This window comes from Condylura cristata, unplaced genomic scaffold, assembly GCF_000260355.1.
Source record: "Condylura cristata isolate star-nosed mole 26May11 unplaced genomic scaffold, ConCri1.0 scaffold00022, whole genome shotgun sequence".
NCBI classification, from domain to species: Eukaryota; Metazoa; Chordata; class Mammalia; order Eulipotyphla; family Talpidae; genus Condylura; species Condylura cristata.
The window spans coordinates 23,769,031-23,789,379 of record NW_004567123.1 but is presented as its reverse complement, the minus strand read 5'-3'; the positions used below and the strand labels follow the sequence as shown (position 1 = coordinate 23,789,379).

Here is a 20,349-nt window from a genome sequence, read left to right as displayed (position 1 = left end):
GGCAGGGAAGCATCTCCCTTGCCAAATCCTCCTCCCTCCCTGGCGGGACTCTCCCATCCACTGGGCCACTGCTGGCGCCCAGATGATGCCGGGAAAACCAAGCTAGAAACAAATGGAAAGGGGCTCAGACACAGGCTGGGGGGGAAGGACTCACAGGGGTGGGGCCGCGTCCTCGGTGGGGTCCCAAATCCTCTCACCCCCCTGACTGTACAGAGGGCAGGCTGCAGCACTTGTGGGGCCCACTGCAAAATGAACGTGTGGAGCCCCGCATTCAAAGCTTATTGTATATTAAGAATTTCAAGCTAGCAACAACAGAGCATTAGATCAACCTGGGGTTTGTCCCAACACAGGAGCTCGTGGGGCTGCACAGGACACCCCAGGAAGCTGGCCCTAAAGCTGTGTGTTTTCTGGGGGCTGAGCCCTCGGTATCAAGATGGTGGCCCAGGAGGTCCAGAACCACTGTAACCGGTTAACTGAGGGTCCCTGCATCTCAGCCTCACCGCCTTCCTCCACTCAGAGCGGCCAGAGTGGCGCCGGCCCTCAAAGGAGGTGTGAGGGCCTCTCAGCGCAGCTGCCCTGGGCCCCGGCAGAGCAGGGCAGGGCTCCCTTTCCCACCCCGCCCCTGAAGGGCCTCACCTGGCAGAACAGACTCACCATTTGGGTCTTTCCGCCTCTGGGCTCTGCACCTTCTCCTCCCAGCAAAACTCTCCCGGGCCTTTGATCCAGGGGTCCCAATCAAAGCACAAATCTGGGTCATTTTCCTCTGAAGCTGCAGAGGTTGAGAAAAGGCCTCTTGGATGGTCACATCCTGTCACTTGCCCGACCCAAAAAGAGCTCCCTGCCAGGTCACATCACTGTTACCCCGATGGCTTTAGGTCTGCCTCTTCTGATTTGCTGATGTCCAAGATTTACTGTAACAAGCTGCAAGAGCACCAGCCCCCCCTTGGGCGGGAAACCTCCCTGTTAGTGAATGTGTGCACTGGTGTTGGCCTGGCTCATGGTGAGAAGGGGGTGGGGCAGTGACAGGTTTCTAGTTTTCTTACTAAGTCCAGGAGGATGAACAGAGCCCCTCCCGCCACCAGCAGAGGGCAGAACAAGAGCGGGAGACAGAGCCTCGATTTCGTCTGTAAAATGGGCACGACGGGCTGTTCTATGAGGGTTAACTGTGGTAAGACATGAAAACAGGTGCTGGATGTCGTGGGCAGTTACGATGACTTAAAAAGCCAGTGACTGCTCTGGCAGGTGGGACCGTTTCCTGAACACCTATTATGTGCTGGGTTTTACAAACGTTTTGCCATGTAACACTCTTAACAACTTCCTGAAGGCAATCACAGGTGTTATTCATATTTCTCAGAGAGGGAGGGGAGGTGAAATACGTGGGCTCACAGCCAGAAGGGCTAGCGCTTCCCACTTCCTCACCTGCCTTTCTTCCTGCCCAAGCCCATGGGCCCTTGCTGTTCTAGTAGGTGCTTGCTCTGGTTTCAAGAGAACCCAAAGGCAGCTTCAAATTGACTTCTTGCTCTAAGGACAAGCGCGAGGGCCTGCTGTGCCCACTCCGTGTTAGCCCTAAAACCCTCTCTTCAGAGGTTTCCATTCTGCACATTCCTTCCGAGAGGCAAAAGGAGCAGACTTCCTGGGCAGTGTCTTCCCTTTGAGGGGACTAGGGACTAGGCTGTCTACTCGGGCTAGGGCCCAGCTCAGCGGCCCCAGGCCTCCCAGTCTCCCTTCTCCTCCCTCAACTTGGACACCCTTTTGCTTTCTGGCTGAAATACGCCCTGAGCCAGGCCAGGAGTGGGAATCAGAACTGCTCTTGTCTGTTGTCCACACTGAATGCCAGACCCCCCGATCCCAACAAAGAGATCCGCAGTCGAGTACGAAACCACAGGCCAGGCTGTCCTGAGCCCCAGCTCCCTAAACCCTGGTAGGCCCAGACTCCGGAACTGAGGTGCTTCCTGGCACAGGGACAGAACAAGCACAAAACTGAGAGTCCCAAGAAGACAGGGACTCTGAAAAGGGGCCTCTCACCTCCTCTTAAGGATGGTGCCTCTTCCTCGCCAAATTAGCGACTTATTTCAAATTGCCACAGGCCACTGTCTTTCAGAAGACCTGAGGAGGGGCTGGGGGAGCGCTGGCATCCAAGGAAAAGGAATTGCTGGAGACAGCATCTGGCTCTTGGGAGCTGTCCCCAACCGCGGAGCGGTCACTAGCCACCTGCACTTCCTCAGACCACGCTGACTGGATGCTCAACCTACTAGCACCTGTGCTGCGCCGGCCTGCACTGTGCTGCCCTCACCTCCCTGCGCGGGGGTAGCGGCCATTACTACTTCTGCGTGAGAGGACGGCTCAGCAAAGACTGGCCCAGGGTCACACAGCCGGTGGGTGGCCCAACGGGGGGTGGGGCGACACCAGACAACTGGCACTCTGAACACTCTGAAGCACCTCATGGGAGTGACGTTGGGCAGGTGTGTGGCCTTGCATCTCTTCTCCAGACCTGTTTTCTCAATCGTGGAAGAATTACTTCACAGGATTATTGTGAGGATTCAGTAACACGCATCGATTGTTTTACCTAAGACCCTGTACAGAGTCCACTGAAAGAGCGTTAGCTAGTGTTCTGAACTATTAAAGGGCGAGGCTGACATCTGGTCCAGTCCCCTTGGTGCCAGAGGGACAGCTTCTATAACCAGGGCACAGGCCCACACTGACATCCACTGGCCACAAGCCTCAGGCCCAAGCAGTGTCCCTCAGGGCTGTGGGAAGATGAGAACATACTCAACGCAAACATTTTCTGGAAGCAAAAGGATTTCCTAGACTCTTGCCAGGAGCTCCCATTATTTCACAATTCCTAGTCTCCACGTTAGAGATCGGTGAACCGCCTACCCTGTCTCATTGCCATCTAACCAGAATTGGCAGCAGGCTCAGTGCTAGGTAGTGAAAGGTCAAGGGACTGAGGAATAGGAGGCGGAAGGCCAAGGAGTCGCTAAGAGGACCCTGGTGAAGGGGGTGCCCAGGGAGCCAGGATGCCTGAGAAGTGTCTCACACATGTAGCCAACTGTCTCTCTGGCCCACCAGCCCCCCACTTCCCTCACAGCCGGCTCTGCTCCACTTCTCGCTTCTCTGGGTGGTATGCTGGATAGACGTGTCAGCTGCAGGGGCCCCGTGACCCAGACAACTTGGGGTTCACTGTGTAGCCTGAGAACAGTGGGTGATCAGCAGGGCATCTGACACATGTCAAAGGCTGTCGGCTCCTGTTTACAGGCTTACTGCACAGAAGGTGGCCGAGAATGAGCGGGTGAGAGAGGCTGACATCGGGCCCGTGCTCCACCAAGCTTGGTGCCTGGTTGCATTCACAGAAGAGACACCTTTTACAAGTTCATCTACAGAGGGGCTACCCCTTTCCCATGGATGTCAATAGCCCCAGTCCCCTGAGGGGACCCAGACATGTACAGACTTACTGCTTCCCAGTGACCCTTGGGGATCACACTTGGACTCAGAGGTCAAGAAACTGAACTACCAAACCAATCCTTCACAAGTCCTGCTTGGGTCTGAGCCTGCAGTTAGAACGCCTGAAAGAAGCCCTTCTCTGCCACGGTGTCAAGACATCAGCTCCATGATCCCTGCCAGCTCCAGGGTTAGGGCCCAGTCCAGGCGGCTCACCTTGACTAAGTAGGAAGCGTAGCCAGATGATCAACAAAAACAGCAGCAAGCCCACAGGCAGACCGAGCCAGAACACCAGGAAAGAAAAGGTGAGGTCGTTCACCAGTGGTACCAGGGGGTACTTCATGGTGTTTTGTGAGTAGTCCCGGCCAGCCTGGGTTGGGGCCACGCTGCTCTCAGCCCAATTGTGACTGAGTGGTGACCTAACAAAGTCATGGTGTCCTTCTGGCGAAAGGAGAGCTGTTTTGGATGAACAGGCAGGAGCTAGGGCTGGGAACAGCAGCTCAGGCTTCCAGGCATCAGGACTCAGCCTTGGTAGGTCCCGGCTAACATGCGGTGGGATCCACGGACAGCTCTCTGATCCTCTCGTAAGATGGAGGTAACTCTGACGTGACTGTGTTGCTAAAAGCTAGAAAGTAAGTGGGGTAAACATGGTCATCTACGTGGGGTACTGACACCTCCAGGAGCCAGCCCCCGCTCCCCGGACTCCAGCTGCATGTGCCGCAGCCACCCTTTGTGGGATGGTGGGGTGCAGGCGGCCTGAGTGGGGCTTGGTGCATCAGAAGCAGGCAACGGCCACAGCTCTCGTCAGTAACGGCGATGTAGGAAACGCAGCTCCAAACTGCGGGTTTCCCTTTTCCAAGAGTCAGGACACCTGAATTATTACTCGGAATCTTTGTTTTTAAAGATTGAATCAATCTTGTTAAAGCTTCCTTTAAGCAAGTCGGCCAGGCCAGACAGGGTTACTAGGCTGCCATTGTAAAACGTCCTACTCTAAAACACAGCAGGCCTTCAATAAATGACTAATCTGGAAGTTTCTCTTACCAGGGTTTCAGCGAGGAGCATCCCAAGCTTTAACAGCCCCTAGGGAGAACACTCCCACATGCCAAGACAAGGCTTCGCTGGTCCCCAGAGCCCAGCAGGAGGCTCCACGCCAGGTGGGTATGGCTTCTGGGGGCAAGTCAGAGGGGTCACCTCCAGTCAGTGCCGACGCAGGGGTGGGCAGAGGCTACCCTGCCGCTGTCTCCTAAGCGGTACAAGCCACCGTGAGCTGTACTCACATGCTGCCCCCGTGATCAGATGCTCATGCCACCCCATGGAGCCCTCGGCTCCCACCCTAGTCCAGTGCGCTGGACGCCAGAGGTCAAGACTCCACGCTCTCAAGACAGAGGCGAGCAGCTCCTCGGCGGCTGCTGGCCTCTGCAAGGGGGGTCTCTGTGGGTCGTGCTTTCATTATGGACATTCCTTCTGGCCGAGGCCAAATACCTTTAAAGTTAATCAAATCTTGAGTATTTCATGAAACTCCACAAAAGCCAAGTGAAAACCCACAGACCCAAATCAAGAAGGTGCAGAGGCGGGGCAGAGAGTTCCTGGAGTCACCCGGGGGACACCCTGCAGGAGGCACGCAGCGGGCCAAAAGCACACAGACATTATTAAAGAATCTCCTTAAAATTTAATTGGCTAAATGTGTTACATTCAATATTCCATGGGTGTCTTCTGGACAAAGGGTTGGCATAAATACAAACAAGCCTCTGGGCTGCCTTCCCTATGCGACGAAGAGAAAACACAGGAGGCGAGGGGACACAGGGACACCTTCATATTTACACTTTGCCTTTACTTTACAGTTCAGTGACAGAAATATTTACAGAAAATACAATAAGAAAAAGATCATGTCTTGGCAACATATCGAAATTCATACAAATTGTATACATGATTTCAAGCAAATAATGATACTGCTTATTTTTTAGCCACAACTGCCAAGCCCTTCAGAGGAGAAAGATGTTCTTGGTCACTGCAAGAGACAAGGACTTGGGAAACTTGGTTTGCTTCAACAAATATTTATTGGGCGCCTACTATATGCAAGGCACTGTGGAATCCCAAATTACACCTTTTCCCTCACCATTAAAAAAAGAAAAGCATCTGAAGAACATGAAGTGATATTCTGAGGAAAACACTATACAGTACATGGCTTCTTTAGCTACCGAGAACCACAACCTGATTCCACACTGAGCGGCTGGATCACCTCCAATCTGTCAGGAAAGAGGCTGTCATGGAAATCAGACCATCTAACTCAACTTACTGTTTTGTGTAAACATAGAAATCAATATTTTTTTGGGAAGGAGATATAACCCTGGATGGGTTTTAAGTGTTGAATGGAGAACTACCACAGCGGAGTGTCCCGTCACCGCCAATGCATCTCTTACCATCGACCAAGAAACATGTCTTTGAGCAGGTGCCTCCCACTCTGGGTGAAATTCCAACTTCCAACAGAAATCAATATGCTTGAAGACTCTGCTTCTCTACAGATCATCTGCAGAGCCTGACAAATGCATTCCCCAGAGTATGAAAAAAGTAGACACACACGAATGCCTCGCAACACAGAACCTGTAGGCAACTGACATCACTAGCCAAAGCCTGGGGTATTTATGAGTGAGTCCAGAGGAGAATGAGCTGCCCTGAAAAGGGGGAAGGAAAGGGGGAGGAGGGAGAGGGGGCAGGGAGGGAGGGGGAGAGAGAGGGAGAGACCACAGCCCGCCTGTAACTCTTCCTCCTTTCAAAGGGCCAATGGACAGGACCAGGGCCTAGCCAAAGAGCGAGCTGATGAATAAAGAAAGGGTTCAAAATGCAAAGCCCCACTAACTGCCCTCCAGGCTCCCAACCAGAGAGGAGGACAGCCCCTGCCCCTCAAGATGATTTCCCTGTCACAAACACCACGCTCCCACCACACCCCGGTGTACCTGTCACATATAGCAACTAAATATTCTGGTCCTGGCTTCCCTTGAAAGGCTATGAATATATGCTAAGAAATTTATCAAGTAGATACTAAAAGTTATTATCAGAGACAAAATATGCTCCTCTGGCATTATTTCTTCTACTCAAAAGTGATTTTTAACACAGGCAACTGGGTGAACTTAGGGGCCATGAAGTCAAACCCATACTAGTGAACAATCCAAGAAGTCTCACTACACATAACAGACACTGGCTTGGGGCAGAAGGAACCAGCTCTGGGTAAAGTATGTGAGCCCTGCTCCCTGTTCACTGTACACACTGGGGTTTCATGTCTTCAGGGGTCACGCAGTCCAGAACCCATCCCCCCTCCTCTGAGAGACCACAAAGCCTTCCAGTTCACAACCTGCATTTAACATGATTGTTCACTTATCAGAGTTAGTAGAAAATACAGTTGCCAGAAATGAGAGCAAATGGAAGCATCATTAAGCCTACCATCACCACACACTACCTTACATTTTGCTGACAGTTAAACTGTGTCAAAGGTAAAAATTTCTCTGACGAATTACACTGAGTTATACACCTATATCACTTATTTTAGCCTCTGGAATGTTGGAAGTTGCACATCAATTACAGCCTTCTTTGTTCACATGCAATAGAACAAGGACCCATTTTTCCACTGAAACATCAATCTGGAATTGCAATTAAAGTTGTTAAACCTTACCTCATACCTGCTGAGTTACTAAAACATTTTAGAGAACTTGTTATCCCTCCCATTCCCCCATGCTACCACTGGAAATGTCAGTTTATTGCCCAGATCAAAAATAAAATCAATTATTGAGTAATATTACATATACCCTGAATGGAAACTGGAGTCATAGAATGATGAGGTTACCTTACCTGAGCTTAAAATAAACACAAAGAAAAGTGTATAGCAAACTTAAGACCAAGAGCTGCTGTGCTCACATTTCTTGCTCATAGATGGCAAATACAGACTTCTGGAACAAAAATATCTGCACAGGGAATTAGATCCTACACTATTCCCCACCCCCTAATTAAACTACTAAAACATCAAACCAAACAGACCATTGTAACCTTGACCTACAGAATCTACTGACATCAGAGTTCAAGTGGGAAGACATCTCTTCTACAACTGTGATTACTCCTCTTTGGACTTTATATGTTACTTATCTTCTAAACATAAAATAACCTTAATAAAAGCACATGAGAATAGAAGAAATGAGCAGTATATACTCTAGCACTGTAACAGGAATCCTTGTAAGGATGTTCTGGGTCTGGCCACCTCAAAACTTTTATCCCTGGCAGAAAAGTAGCAGCGAGGTAACAGTATTTCCAAAGTCCTGGCAGGGATTTGTGGTGCCTTCTGCTGGCAAAGTCCAGAAAACATGACAAGAACCATTTCTAATAGCAGTCACCCAGAGAAGGTGGTAATGTCTGTCAATCTGAAGAAATCCAGTAGCTCTCAGGAAAGCTTAATTAGTAGCACTGAGAAACTACTTCCTGAACCCCAAATCAGAATCCTTGATAAACTGCTGCAGCTTCCCGCTTGGTCCTGAATAAGAAACAGTGGATGAAACTAACTCATTTTCAACCCTTGTTGTGAATGTACATTTCATGTTTTACTGAGAATTACAATGTTTGACCTGTCATGCCACCAAGCTGGACAGCAGTGGAGAGAGTGGCGGCATCACTGCTCTTATAGCTCTGAACACTACAAACCCACCTGTCTCCCCTTCAAGGACCGAGATGCCTTTCTATAAGAACTTCTGGCCCCAAAACCGAGACCTTCAGACAGATGTGTGCGGTGATGAGAATAACTTTTAGAAATGTGGAAATAAGATATGAAATAGCTTAACATCAGATGATTTATGTTTATAATAATTTTTTTTTTGTCAGTATGGCAGTTGTATGGAAAATGAACCTATCAGTGAGCAGAAGGTGGACATTTCTCTCCCACCTATGAACGTTGAGTGTGTAAATGCCTGGCAGATTCTGAGACATTTTAATTTGAATACAACACCTCCTAAAAAGTGAGGTATAATACTATCTTCAACTTCTAATTTGCAAATTTGATACTACCAATGTACATGTTTAGCTGAGATGCATAAAAGCCTTTCTCAAAAGGCTTATATTTAACTAAAATTGTCACCTTTAAAAGAAAGCTTATGGCTAAAATATGTATCATCATTACCAGCAGGAATATGATTGTGTCTGAGAGCCCATTTCACTAGAAAGCCAAAGTCTTCTATCAAATAGGTTTATAATATGTTTCTTCTATTTTGGTGATTAAACAGTAAGTTCTTGGGAGTGATTTGTTTTTATTTTTACAGTGATCACCTATGAAATTGTTTTGATTTCGTAGCCCCAAACTGGAGTCAATAGTCCTAGACAGTGGTCTAAGAACTGCAGTTCTTGAGTCCAACCTCCTGGAAAAGTGAAGTATAAAACTCTGGCTCCAACTGCTTGTTTCGGTACTTGTTGACAATGTCGGTGATTTTCTGTTTCCGGCGGACATGTGGTGGACTGTAGGAATCACTCTCCAGTCTCTTTCTTCTACAAATATTGATTACAGTCTGCCTTACCAGAAACCCTTGAAGACAGAGGGTTTTAAAATGAATGTGAAGAACCAGTCAGGTTAGTGAATTATCAAGTATCAGATAAACTACTCTCCACATACTCAAACTATTTAATTTCATCTGCAAGATGTCCTGCTTTTGGAGAGATTGACAAAGCACTGTAATAAGATAGATCTAGCAGAAGAAATACACAATTGCAAGGAAAAAGAGAATCAAAATATGGTCTAACACCATTTCCTGCCCTGGATTACAGTTACCTGTTTTTTTCATTCCTGGATGTTTGTGAATTACAGCTCTAGTCACAGTCATTCTGACTGGATTAAGCACAGTTCAAAACAGAAGAAAACATGCTTCCCTTTTAACAAGAGCCAAACTTTTTCTACACAAGGGATTTACTAAGTAATACCATTGCTTCCTTATTTTACTTCTTTCTGGTTCATAAAGATGTTAAAGAAAAGAAGAAAGAAACAGTAATCCTTTATCACACACGCAGACCTTACCGAGTGCACGCCTGCTGACAATCATCCCATCCACAAGAGGGATAACCATGTTAAATTTTCCAGTAGCTCCTTGAATTTTTATCCGGAACAATCCAGTGTTTAAAGGGTGAATGAAGATCACAGGAACTTCTTTTTCAAGAGTGGTAGATCTTAAGAAAAGAAAACTTTTTACCCTAGACAACCAAGAAGTGAAGTCATGTGTAATTTAAGAACATCAAGGAAACTTGTTGCCAGGTAGTGGTTTGCAAATGGGCAAGAGACGTGTGCTCAGCAGACTGCCTGTGTGCATGATGCCTGAGGTGAGCACAGGGAGCTAGAAGCCTGGGTTCAGATCACTTTGTCCTCCATGTGTTCAATGTGTGACTGTGAACCCCAAGGAGCCTATTTTACCCCTATGGTAATGTGATAACTGTATCTCCTGGAATTATTTCAGAGTATTTTTTTTAACCATAAACAAGCAAGTGAAGTCATGAAGCTTTTAAAACTTATACAGATACATGCTGTTATTCTTACAGTCTGTTTTCATTCCTTTCTGTGCATGGGTAGTGAAATAGAAATTTTAGCACAAGTTTGTATTACATTTAACTTAGAAGTGTTTTCCCATTAAACAGCTGGTCAACTTCAACAAATTTAACTGCATTATTTTTATCTAATATTGCTACACCATTAATACTGTCTTTCATTAATTGCCTCTACTTTCCCTTTTTTTTTGCTATAGATGAACATAAAACAGTAATTATACTATTTTAAAATTCCTATTTAATCACTGTGCATTTATCCACAAATAACTTTTTTCTTCGATCTTTTACTTGTTGTTTATTACCTCCTTCTCTATCCTTTCCTTCCATTATTTATTACTATAATAAACTATTATTACATTAGAAGTTTTTATGCTTAATGATATGTTGATAAGCTTCGAGCAATAAAAAGAGTGTACCTCAGAGAAGTACTACTATTTGCAGTAGTTTCTACACCAGTACTGATTTCTGTCATCAGGTCTGAGAGGGGAAAATTTTCTGGAAGAAAATAACAACAATATAGTTGAGCACTCTCTCATATTTTCCAAATAAATAAAAACAAATCTAATTTTTCTAATCTCTCTACAAAAGGGGCAACAAATATATGCACAGTGCTATCCTAAAATATATAATCCCAACTATTCTCACAAATCAAAAAGAAAATTCTCTCTCAAGACATACTCTAGTTAAGTTCATCCAAAGCAGAAAATATGTACAGCCATGATCTGAGGTTGGAAAACATCAACCACACTTTCTAACAATCTCTGAGCTGCATGAGATTGTATACCAAGTATGCATTTCTAACCTCCTATGCTGCTTATTTAGAAATCATGCACAACTTATCTGTAGTAGAAATTCTAAGGACAAATCAATTTTTGCAGTAGATTAGATAATACAGTTCCTGAAGAGAAGGTGAGGGAAATGCTCCTCTCTCCCCTTTGCAGAAGTCCTAGAGTATCTGGGAAGCACATGCAATGGGCCAATTGGCAACAAACCATTAAATCTTATACTAAGAACAGTTAGAAGCACTATATTCACTAGCCTCACCAAACCCTTGTAACTATAAAAACAAGTGTCATGAGGGTCTCCATTTAACAGGTGGGTACATAATCTAAAGCTCAAAGACAGTGAGTGGTGAAGCTGGGTGAGGTGAGTGGTGAAGAGCCCAAGCCTGCTGAACTCTAGCCCTAACTCGTGGACACCACACCATGCCTGTACTGCTGCTGCTCCCTTCAGCTTGTCTTTGTCATTCTACTATGACTTGACTCATAGCAAAAGTCCTTACACAGTACCTATATCATCATAGCGTTCCACCCAGACTACAGAAACTCTCGTCTCAGGTCCAAGGGGAGGCACGGGGCGACCCTGAGGCAGCTTCTTCATTCTGGAGCTAGGACTAAGCTATAGGAGGCACAGAAGAGGAGAGAAAAAGAAAAAAAAAGAAGAAAATATCAACTTAATTAATAAATTAAACTTAATTAATAAATAAATTAAAATAAATTAATAAATAAAATTACCCAGTCATCCATTTATCAAATTGCTAGTGACATATCTGGTCACAAGAAATCACTTCATGAATAGAGTGTGAGACATATTTACAAAAAAGTTCTTCACTGGCTTGTTATTCAAAAAAATATATACAATGTGTACATATAATGTTAGCTGTGGGTTCCTGATAGAAAGCTGTGGCAGGCTGAGAAGTCCCCTTCAATTCAGAGTTTGTGGAAAGGTTTGCTACAAATGAGTTCAATGATTTTTTTTAAGCTTTGTTAGTAAATAAAAGTACAGTGCTTTAACAGGTGTTAAAAGGTGGTGGCAGAGTTACAGAGCATAACTTAAAAATACTACCACCATGACACGAGCTATGCAACCTCTGTCGTCAGACACGGTCCGGATGGAGGGGAATTGCTCTGAAAAATCAGACTTTCCACACTAACTCATGTTATGACCTCCCTTTTTTGTATAATCATAATATCAAAATATTCTGAGCAACTTTCAGCTTACAATTGGACTGCCTAGGCCGCACAAGGCCTGTCTGCCTTGACAAGCAAGCACTGCACCAGGGTGAAAAAATTCCCCTGAAGTCAAGTGACTTGACTACTGACTGATAAATAAAAGCAAAAGGGCTGTTTTTGCAAAGTCTCTCTCACTGCCGGATGGAGGATAACCCAAATCTTATCATTCTATTATCTCACCTAGCCTTCTATTCAGCTTTTTAAAGAATTACTCAAACTTCCTATTGTTTGGCCTTTAGATGTGGAAATTCATCCAGTTTGCTTGTTTTTTAAACTAATCAAGTTTTCAACCTGATACACCTTAAAGGAATCCACAAAAAGTCTTCTGGCTAGTTTTTTCAGGATTCTGCTATGTAGTCTCTAGATAAAGAAACCCACCTATGTCTCCTATGCAGAGATTTGATTAGCAAGGAATTTCCTCTTCTGTCTCCCAGGATGATTAAGGCAGAAAAACAAACCCATTAAACAGTAGATAAGGTGTAAGGGACTTCTATCTTAGTTGATCTCCACTATAGTAATATTAATCATAGATTTTGTGCACTATGTACCTGTTTTTTACCTTGATTGATTTTAGAATATTGTAATCTCAAGCAAGGGTCAAAACAACCCCAAACTGTTCTTAGGAAAAACAAAGATGATTATAATCTCTCAGCCCAGTTCCTGTGCTGATATCATCCTACTTACTCCTAATGTATAAAAATAAACCTCTGCTGAAGGCAGAGCAGGAAGATTTGCATCCAACTCTGACTCCCGTGTCTTCCTCGCTCCCGCTCTCCAAATTTTAGAATATCGCCTCGCCGACGTCGTTCCCACCTTGAGACTCTGCCTGTGATAGCCTCTCTACAACCTGACATTCGGGGCTGGTCCCCGACACCACCATATCATTATAGGTGTTGAAACAATTTCATGAAAGTTAAAAAATTTGCCAAAGATCTTACGTGTAGTTAGTGGCCAAATATGTTTTAAAACTTAAGAAACAAGCCAATAGAGTTTCATTCCATGAGCTTAAAAATATTTTTTTTCCAACTTTATCTTATTAAAATTGGTAGCTTAAAAAAATTTCAAAAAAAGGCCCTTCCTGGTGGCACAATGGGTTAAAGTTTTTGGCAGTACTATGATGATATCTGTAGTCACTGTAGCACAAGTTCAATCCCTGGCCAGGGATGTGGCCCACATGGTGAGGCAGAACTCTCCTGTTTCGCCCACTGCTTCCTTCAGCTGTGTATTTCAGTCAACCTGCCTGTTCTGCTCCCCACTCTGTCTCTTAGGAATCCTCTCACCACCCCCATCTCTAACCTGTACTTCATGTTCTTATGTGCATATATAAATCTTTCTAAATTTTTTTTTTCAAAAAACACTGTGCTTTAAGATTTAAGAGTTACAATTCTTCAGATTTCAGGGAGTAACAATATACTCACACTCAGAAAGTGAGTTTGTACAATACTCCTTGTTCACCTCTGAAACACATTCTTTGAAACTTTCAAAAGTAACAATCCTGATTTTCACAACCAGTTTAGTGCAGAGACTCTTAGACAACTCCCCACTTTCACTTTTCTTTTACGCATATACTTAGGGTAAAAACAATTTTCACTGTAGACGTTAAAATTTTGTACTAAGAATGGCTTCACTCAATTTTTACATTTTTGTCTTTTTGTTTATTTAGTTCTAAAAGATTTTCTCAACCTAATGGACTGATCCTGCACTTTTGCTATCTTGCCAAGTTTGACCAATTTTTGATAAGGATTAAGATCTAGCATGAGGGGAAAACAAAGATAAAGAAATAACATCTACTGATATAGTAAGAAAAAGTATAAAAGCAAAATGATTTATTCTTAATAGTAGCTGCTGCATGCCTATCATATTCTGAGTTATTCACCAAAATGCTACTATTTATACACAATCAGTCCTGTTTAAGCTGAATGCCACATGATTAAAGATGTAGAATATATAGGTCCACTGTTGGACCTGTAAAGAGTACTTCAGGGACCAAATGAAAAGCTAGGAGTGAGAAGGAATAAATCAAACAATCAAACCTGGTACCAGGATAATTAAATCAAGGAAAATAATAAAGGCTATTACAGGATGAGCTATTTTTTTGCAAGATGAAAAAAAGAAAATTATGAGAATTTGATTAAAAAATTAAGATACTAATGAATCAATACCTATATAATTATTCTCTGGGTTAAATTAAAAGCTTTCAGACACGATTCTATAGTTATTCCGACTTTACTATAAACTTTTGGAGATATATCAACAAAGTGACTTACCCTCTGTGAGGAATTAAGATTGTCTGTGTGATTAGGAAAAAGCTCAAGTGTCAGGGATGGCTGTTTGAGAATTCCTGGCATTAGATCCATATTTGAATCACTATCTTGGTCCGAGATATTACTTTCTAATGAATCAGCTATGGGGTAGAGAAAAAAAAAATCAATTATAATATTTACTACTCTGTGTAGCAAAAATGCTTAATTACGTTAAAAGTACTCTAACCTAACTCACTTACAAAGCACTATTTTTAAAGCAAGGCTGACAACTTTTTTCTGTGAAGGATCAGGTAATAAATATTTTAGGCTCTGCTGCATAGTCTTCTGCATAGTCTTCTTTATATTTCATTTACAACCATTTAAAGATGGGAAAACTGTTCTTAGTGGTCTGAATTTGACCTACCCTGCTTCATAAGGGCAACTAAAGAATAGAATATAATAAAAGCCATGCTCTCCTTTGAATTATTTGGATAACATATTTAATCAGGTAGCACAGTGCCAAAGTAGCCCTGGGACATCCCACAGCCACAGAAGACCTAGACTCTGATTAAGGAGCAATTTGGTTGAAGACAAGACAGAAGGAGTTATTATAAAAAAACAAAATAAGTAAAACAAATCTGAAACAGGAGGAACTGAGCTAGAACAGACACAGCTGACTTGGGGATGTTTTCATGAACACCTTTCACTGAACAATGAGCACTATAACCTAAGACCAGAATCTAGCTCTAGGAGGCCTGGATTAGTACACACAGGTTGGGTCACAGATTCTGGGCAAAGATTCAGTCCACAGAGGACAAATGGGGCCTGACTTCTGGAATTAGGGTGGTAGATCATAGCACTGGCACAAAAGTAAACAGCTGCTAAGAGACTGACCTATGTCACAGAAGGCCCATTCTCCTAGTCACACAATTGGCCTCAGAGAGGGAGGGCTCTAGAGTGGGAAGTAGGGCTCTAGAGTGGGAAGTAGGAGTCCAAGATCAAAGTCCAGAAAGCTACCCAGGTAAAGCACTTGAAAAGTCATTAGTCTGGAGATGAGGTTGAAAACACCACGTATAACTTTCTATTCTATGATGGTCTCAATAAAGAAAAAGGATTATACATACTGCCAGGTCAGGCACAAAGAAATAGGCTTAATTTGCAAGAAGTATAATTTCTAGGTGAAATAAAGCTATGAGTTCAGGTTGAAAAGTACCTCCTGATCCTTAAGAATAGTCTTAATCACCGTATTTTCGAAGCTGCTTAAGTTTTTCCTCTTTGTTATTAGAAAACTATCCAGAGGACATTAGAAGAATCTTTCATGTGCAGATTACCTGTGGTTCTAGATAAAGGTTCTTACACAGAAGTAGGTGGGGCATACTCATAATTAGAGAAAAGAAAGTGGAAAACAGGGTTCTATGCATTGACTGAATTAAACAAAGGCTAAAGAATGGGTTGAGCCCAGTTCAGTAAATAATTCCAAAGTGGGGTTCCTTCAGTATTTAAAGGTTATTTATTATAGGGTCAGTCAACTTGTCTTTTTAAATACTTCCATAAGAAAGTTAAGAGGAGTTCATATATTGTGCTTTTTGCATAATTTAAAAGCTATCATGCCTTAGATACGCTGATGAATGCCTTTAGGTGACTTTAAAATCTCTTCCAATGCAATAATGTTGCACAAACCAGAGAATACAGAAAAAGATCTGAAAACAGCACAAAATGTTCTTACTTAAGGACTCCACAGGAGAAGGAACCACAAAAGCTATTTCTGTAAGGGCATCAGCATAATATAGCACCTTCTTCTGTCCATTGAAAATGCTAGCCCCAACATCTTCAGAGGAAATCACTTCATCTAGGAATAAGAAATACTACATTAGTGTACAAGAAAGTGGTAAAAACAGGTTCCTGCTTCATGAAATATTAACTAGTGAATAAAAGGTGCATTTCCAACAAAACTGGACTAGTATGTAAAAATAAGCAATGATTAAGTACCTTTACACCAACTTTAAATCATAAAATCTTAATTTTAGTTTTTAAAATTGCTTTAAATCAGACTACAGGACCCTACCTAGTGGTGCAGCAGGTTAAAGCACAGCACTGCAAGGTAGCAGCAGCCACTTCAGTACGAGTTCATCCCCTGCCCAGAGATGACCCACATGGCACGGCAGACCTCCTGACTCACCACTGCTCGCCTCAGCAGTACTTCATCCATCTGCCTGTTCTGCTCCCCACTATGTCTCTGGTGAATCCTCTCACCACCCCTGCACCTCACGCCTGTACCTCAGTTCTGTGTGCACAAATAATCTTTTAAAAAACAAACCAGACAATATCTAATTAGCAGGATTTTCTGCTCATTTTATGAGGCAGATTAAGGAAGCAGCCATCTTAGAAGAGGCAACAATCCCACTCAGTCCCTCTGAAGGGAGTCAGGCAGGCATCTGTGTATATTCCTGCTTTCAGAGCATTTCTGTTCCTGGTTTCTCTCTACTGCTCCTCAGCTCTGCTTCATCTTCTCCAATATTTTAGTAATAATATCTGTCCTCAGCCAGCCAGTATTTGCTAATTTAAATTTTCATTAAAATTGAATAACTAAAATAACCAACAATCCTGACAGCTATATAGTGCTCAATTAAAATGAACACAATTATCCTATTAGTAATATATAAAAGACCAACAACCTGAAAATTTTGAAGAGTAAATGAACAGTTTTGAGGGAAAGAAAAATATGAAAGAAGTTCAAACTCTGTTATAATGAAAAATGAAAATTTCTCACCTAGCCAATAGGATTAGGCTATTATAAGGAGCATTTTGATTTTAAAAATCAAGAGTAAATAAGACTTTTCAGGCACTAAGTCTCTGTTACACTATGCAATTCTGCCACTGCAAGTCACAGATGTACACAAGAGTACAGCTAAATCTACGGAAGTATATTTACAAAAACAGGCAGGGGCTAGAACTCCCTGATTCCTGATTTAGGCACTGGGAAGACACCTGCATCTACTGTAACACTGTGGTTATGGCCCATCACCCACTCCACCTGCCCTACTCTGCAGCAGCCATGAATTGTGGGTGGGACGAACCCTTCACACCAGTTCTACCTTGTCTATATCTCTCTATTCAGGCCATTCCATCTCTCTTGCCATACGGACAAGTTCAGGGTGGTCCACACATCGTGCTGCTCAGGATTTCTCAAGATGGGAGGTTCTGAGACCCAGCTAATCTTTCCTCTTCAGGGTAGTGTGGTGGAATGTGAATGTAACGCTTGGAATTGCCTTTTTGCACTATGAGAGAAGCCAAGTTGGGAATAAAGCCAAAAACATGAAGGGCAGAGCTAAAGGAAAATTACAGCTGAACAAATAGCAGTGCTGATAAAATGACAACAAAACGTACACAAAGTCTGGAATTTTCAGCAACATAAGGCAGTAAGTGATCTTCGAAATCTAAGCCAGTTTGGGTCAGGTTTTCTACTTCTTGCAACCAACCAGTTGCAATATATCCAACTGATATTATTTTTCACAACAAATGTATACTCCTTTTATCAATTCCACTTAATAAATTTAGTTTATAAACTTGCTCAAGCATAATATTAAAGGATACATGGAAATTTAAATTACAGTATAGCCCAAATGCTTTGATCCAAACTTGGTTGGAATCAGAAGAAACTATAGATCACAAGTCACAGTGGTATTTAAGTGTACTCTTGTTGATACAAAATGATTTGTTATTACTTATTTATCTAATAATTACCAAAAGCACTGGACACAAGCAATGTCCATTTAAGAGAGAGATTAACTTTCCACTTCAGGGACCCTTGGAACAAAGACCGTAAGTCATGTGGGATAAAAATCTTAAAAGGCTATATTTATACTGGCCCTGATACTATGTTATCCTGGAGAATTTACAGAGATGGGCATGGCTTGCTCACAGTCAGCTGTATTTTACTGCAAAGGTTTTTAGAGACTATCCCAAAAATACAACCTTTACTGATAGCCATAAAGTCTACAAAATATATCTGCTAATAGAAAACTGAACTAGTCAAAATACATGTGAAAGGACTGCATCATAAACTCAGTATTATTACAGATAACCCGAGTTTGTTTATTCACACTAAAAATAAGTCCTGTGATAATTAAGTCATTAATTTTGAATTAACTATCATTTTATGTGTGTTATGTATATAATTATAATTGAGTATATTAAATATATGTATGCATAATACTCCCTCCCCTATACACAGAAAATGTCTGAAGAATATATAAAATACTATTAAGTACCTTCTGTGAAGATTAGGATTTAGGTAAAGGAGGGAGAATTATGCTTTATATACTGCTCTCTGTCCTTCTCTTTTTTTGGTAAATAAGACTACAAATTCAGTAAAGAAAGAAAAAGCAAGAGTAAGAAAACAAGAAAAAAAGTGAGCTGTTGAGTTTTACCTTGTTCAAGTCCTTCGCTGTCATCACAACTATTTATAGACCAACTGGTGGCAACATGCCCGGTCCAACCAGGGTGTCTGCCCACATCCACTGACCAGCCGAGAGAGAGCAAAAATTCTAGGAAATGTGGCTGAACATTTCTGGAAGACTCCACGTTCTTTAAAATCTGAAATATGTATATATATCAATCATTAGCTATGAAAAAAATAGCACATAAAATTTATTCTTAATAACAATTAGTTAGCTTTGAAGTAGTTGACAAACGAAGTCTAAGCTCAGAATAAACCTGGAAAATTATCACTATACTTAAAAATTCATGCTTTGGAGATAAATTTGGATTCAAATCCTGAATTGGCCTTTTTTTTAAAAGCAAGTTTCTTAATCTTACTGTTTCCTCAGTTTCTTCACCTTTTACAAAGAGATAATAACGACAGCTGTGAAGGTTAAATGAAATACAAAGAAAGACCTCAACTGCCTCCCTAGCAAAACAAGCACTGAACGAAACCCTAAGTCCCTACCTTGACAGACTTCTGGTTAATGAAAAATGCTTCATGGATATGTGATTATTTAATTACAAATCTAAACAAAAGTTTTGAAAAGCATAAACCTATTAAAAACTCAAGGAAGACTAGGTATACATAGTAAGTGAGCATGAAAACATTTCTTTCTTAGCCCAAAGAAGAGAATACAGTCATTTCAGAAAAAAATGAAGTGACCAGAAGTTTCTCTCTGCTCCATTAAATACCAAATTCATGATCTGGGCTTTTTCCTGGCTTCAGAAACAAAACAGTGGTTCTCATGGAGCTGATGTTCATACAACACTGACTTATGTCAAGACCTCATCTGTAGGGCAGTTGAAGTCAAAATTGAGGATTTTGTATCTATTACACCTCAATCCACTATGCATCACTGCCAGGCCATTATCTCTTCAACACCAAATTAGTCTCTTTATAAGTGCGCCTATTTAGTTAATCCAAATCTCCTCATAATCTTTTTTTAAAAAAATTATACTAGTTCATTTGTACAGCATCGTGTGCCTTTTTTCATCTCAGTTGTAATCCCCAATGACTTCCTATCACCAATTCACCCATGTGCAATGCATTACCATAGTCCCATGTACTGCCCCCCTTCCCCCCAATATTCTTTTAAGTGCCAGGAAACTGATTTAACAGTTTCAGTTTTCTTTCAATTAAAATTTTTAATCAGAAGTAAAACTTCTAAACAGTTTCTGAAAATTAAGTCCAGATGCAGTAAGTAAGTCAATTCAACTTGGAGGTTACTAGCTATTGATCTCAATCTACCTTTGGCTAGGGGAAGGCAAGTCTCAGTAATTCTAAGTGGTCTCAAGGAATCTTTTTGGTTTCCTAGTTATCCTCAGTACCTAGAAACCTAAGGGAACTGAATTGATTTAGGAGGTGCCTCAGAGTTTATATTTCCTTTTACAGATAGAAGAAACATGGGCCCATTATTTTCCTATGGACCATGCACTAGACTTCCTTCAAAATAAATCTCTAAGTCTTACGACTAATCCAATTCCATTGAGGTTCTTAAAAAAAAAGTGAGTTCGCAAGTCTCATTCTGTATTTTTATCCTTTATTTCTGATGTTATTCTCCCAAGCTCCAAACAAACTGGAGCTCACCATCTCACAAAAATAAACTTTGTGA

General features: G+C 42.3%; 2 protein-coding genes across 5 annotated transcripts in view; both read right to left on the bottom strand.

The window, feature by feature from the left end:
- ADIG (adipogenin) overlaps positions 1-3,781 on the bottom strand; it is a 5,399-nt gene extending 1,618 nt beyond the window's left edge. The window contains exons 1-2 of the mRNA XM_012728116.1: positions 3,655-3,781; positions 655-769 (exon numbers count right to left, since the gene is read on the bottom strand). Of these exons, the coding sequence (XP_012583570.1) occupies positions 655-769; positions 3,655-3,781 (242 nt within the window). The remainder of the gene's footprint in view (positions 1-654; positions 770-3,654) is intronic.
- A 1,312-nt stretch (positions 3,782-5,093) lies between these two features.
- The window catches only part of RALGAPB (Ral GTPase activating protein, beta subunit (non-catalytic)), a 75,108-nt gene continuing 59,852 nt past the window's right edge, over positions 5,094-20,349 (bottom strand). For all 4 annotated transcript variants that reach the window (XM_012728298.1, XM_012728300.1, XM_004687376.2 and 1 more), the window contains 7 exons: positions 18,685-18,850; positions 15,981-16,103; positions 14,279-14,415; positions 11,289-11,397; positions 10,416-10,494; positions 9,479-9,627; positions 5,094-8,992 (listed from right to left, as the gene is read on the bottom strand). In XM_012728298.1, the coding sequence (XP_012583752.1) occupies positions 8,799-8,992; positions 9,479-9,627; positions 10,416-10,494; positions 11,289-11,397; positions 14,279-14,415; positions 15,981-16,103; positions 18,685-18,850 (957 nt within the window). In that variant the 3' untranslated portion in view covers positions 5,094-8,798. The remainder of the gene's footprint in view (positions 8,993-9,478; positions 9,628-10,415; positions 10,495-11,288; positions 11,398-14,278; positions 14,416-15,980; positions 16,104-18,684; positions 18,851-20,349) is intronic.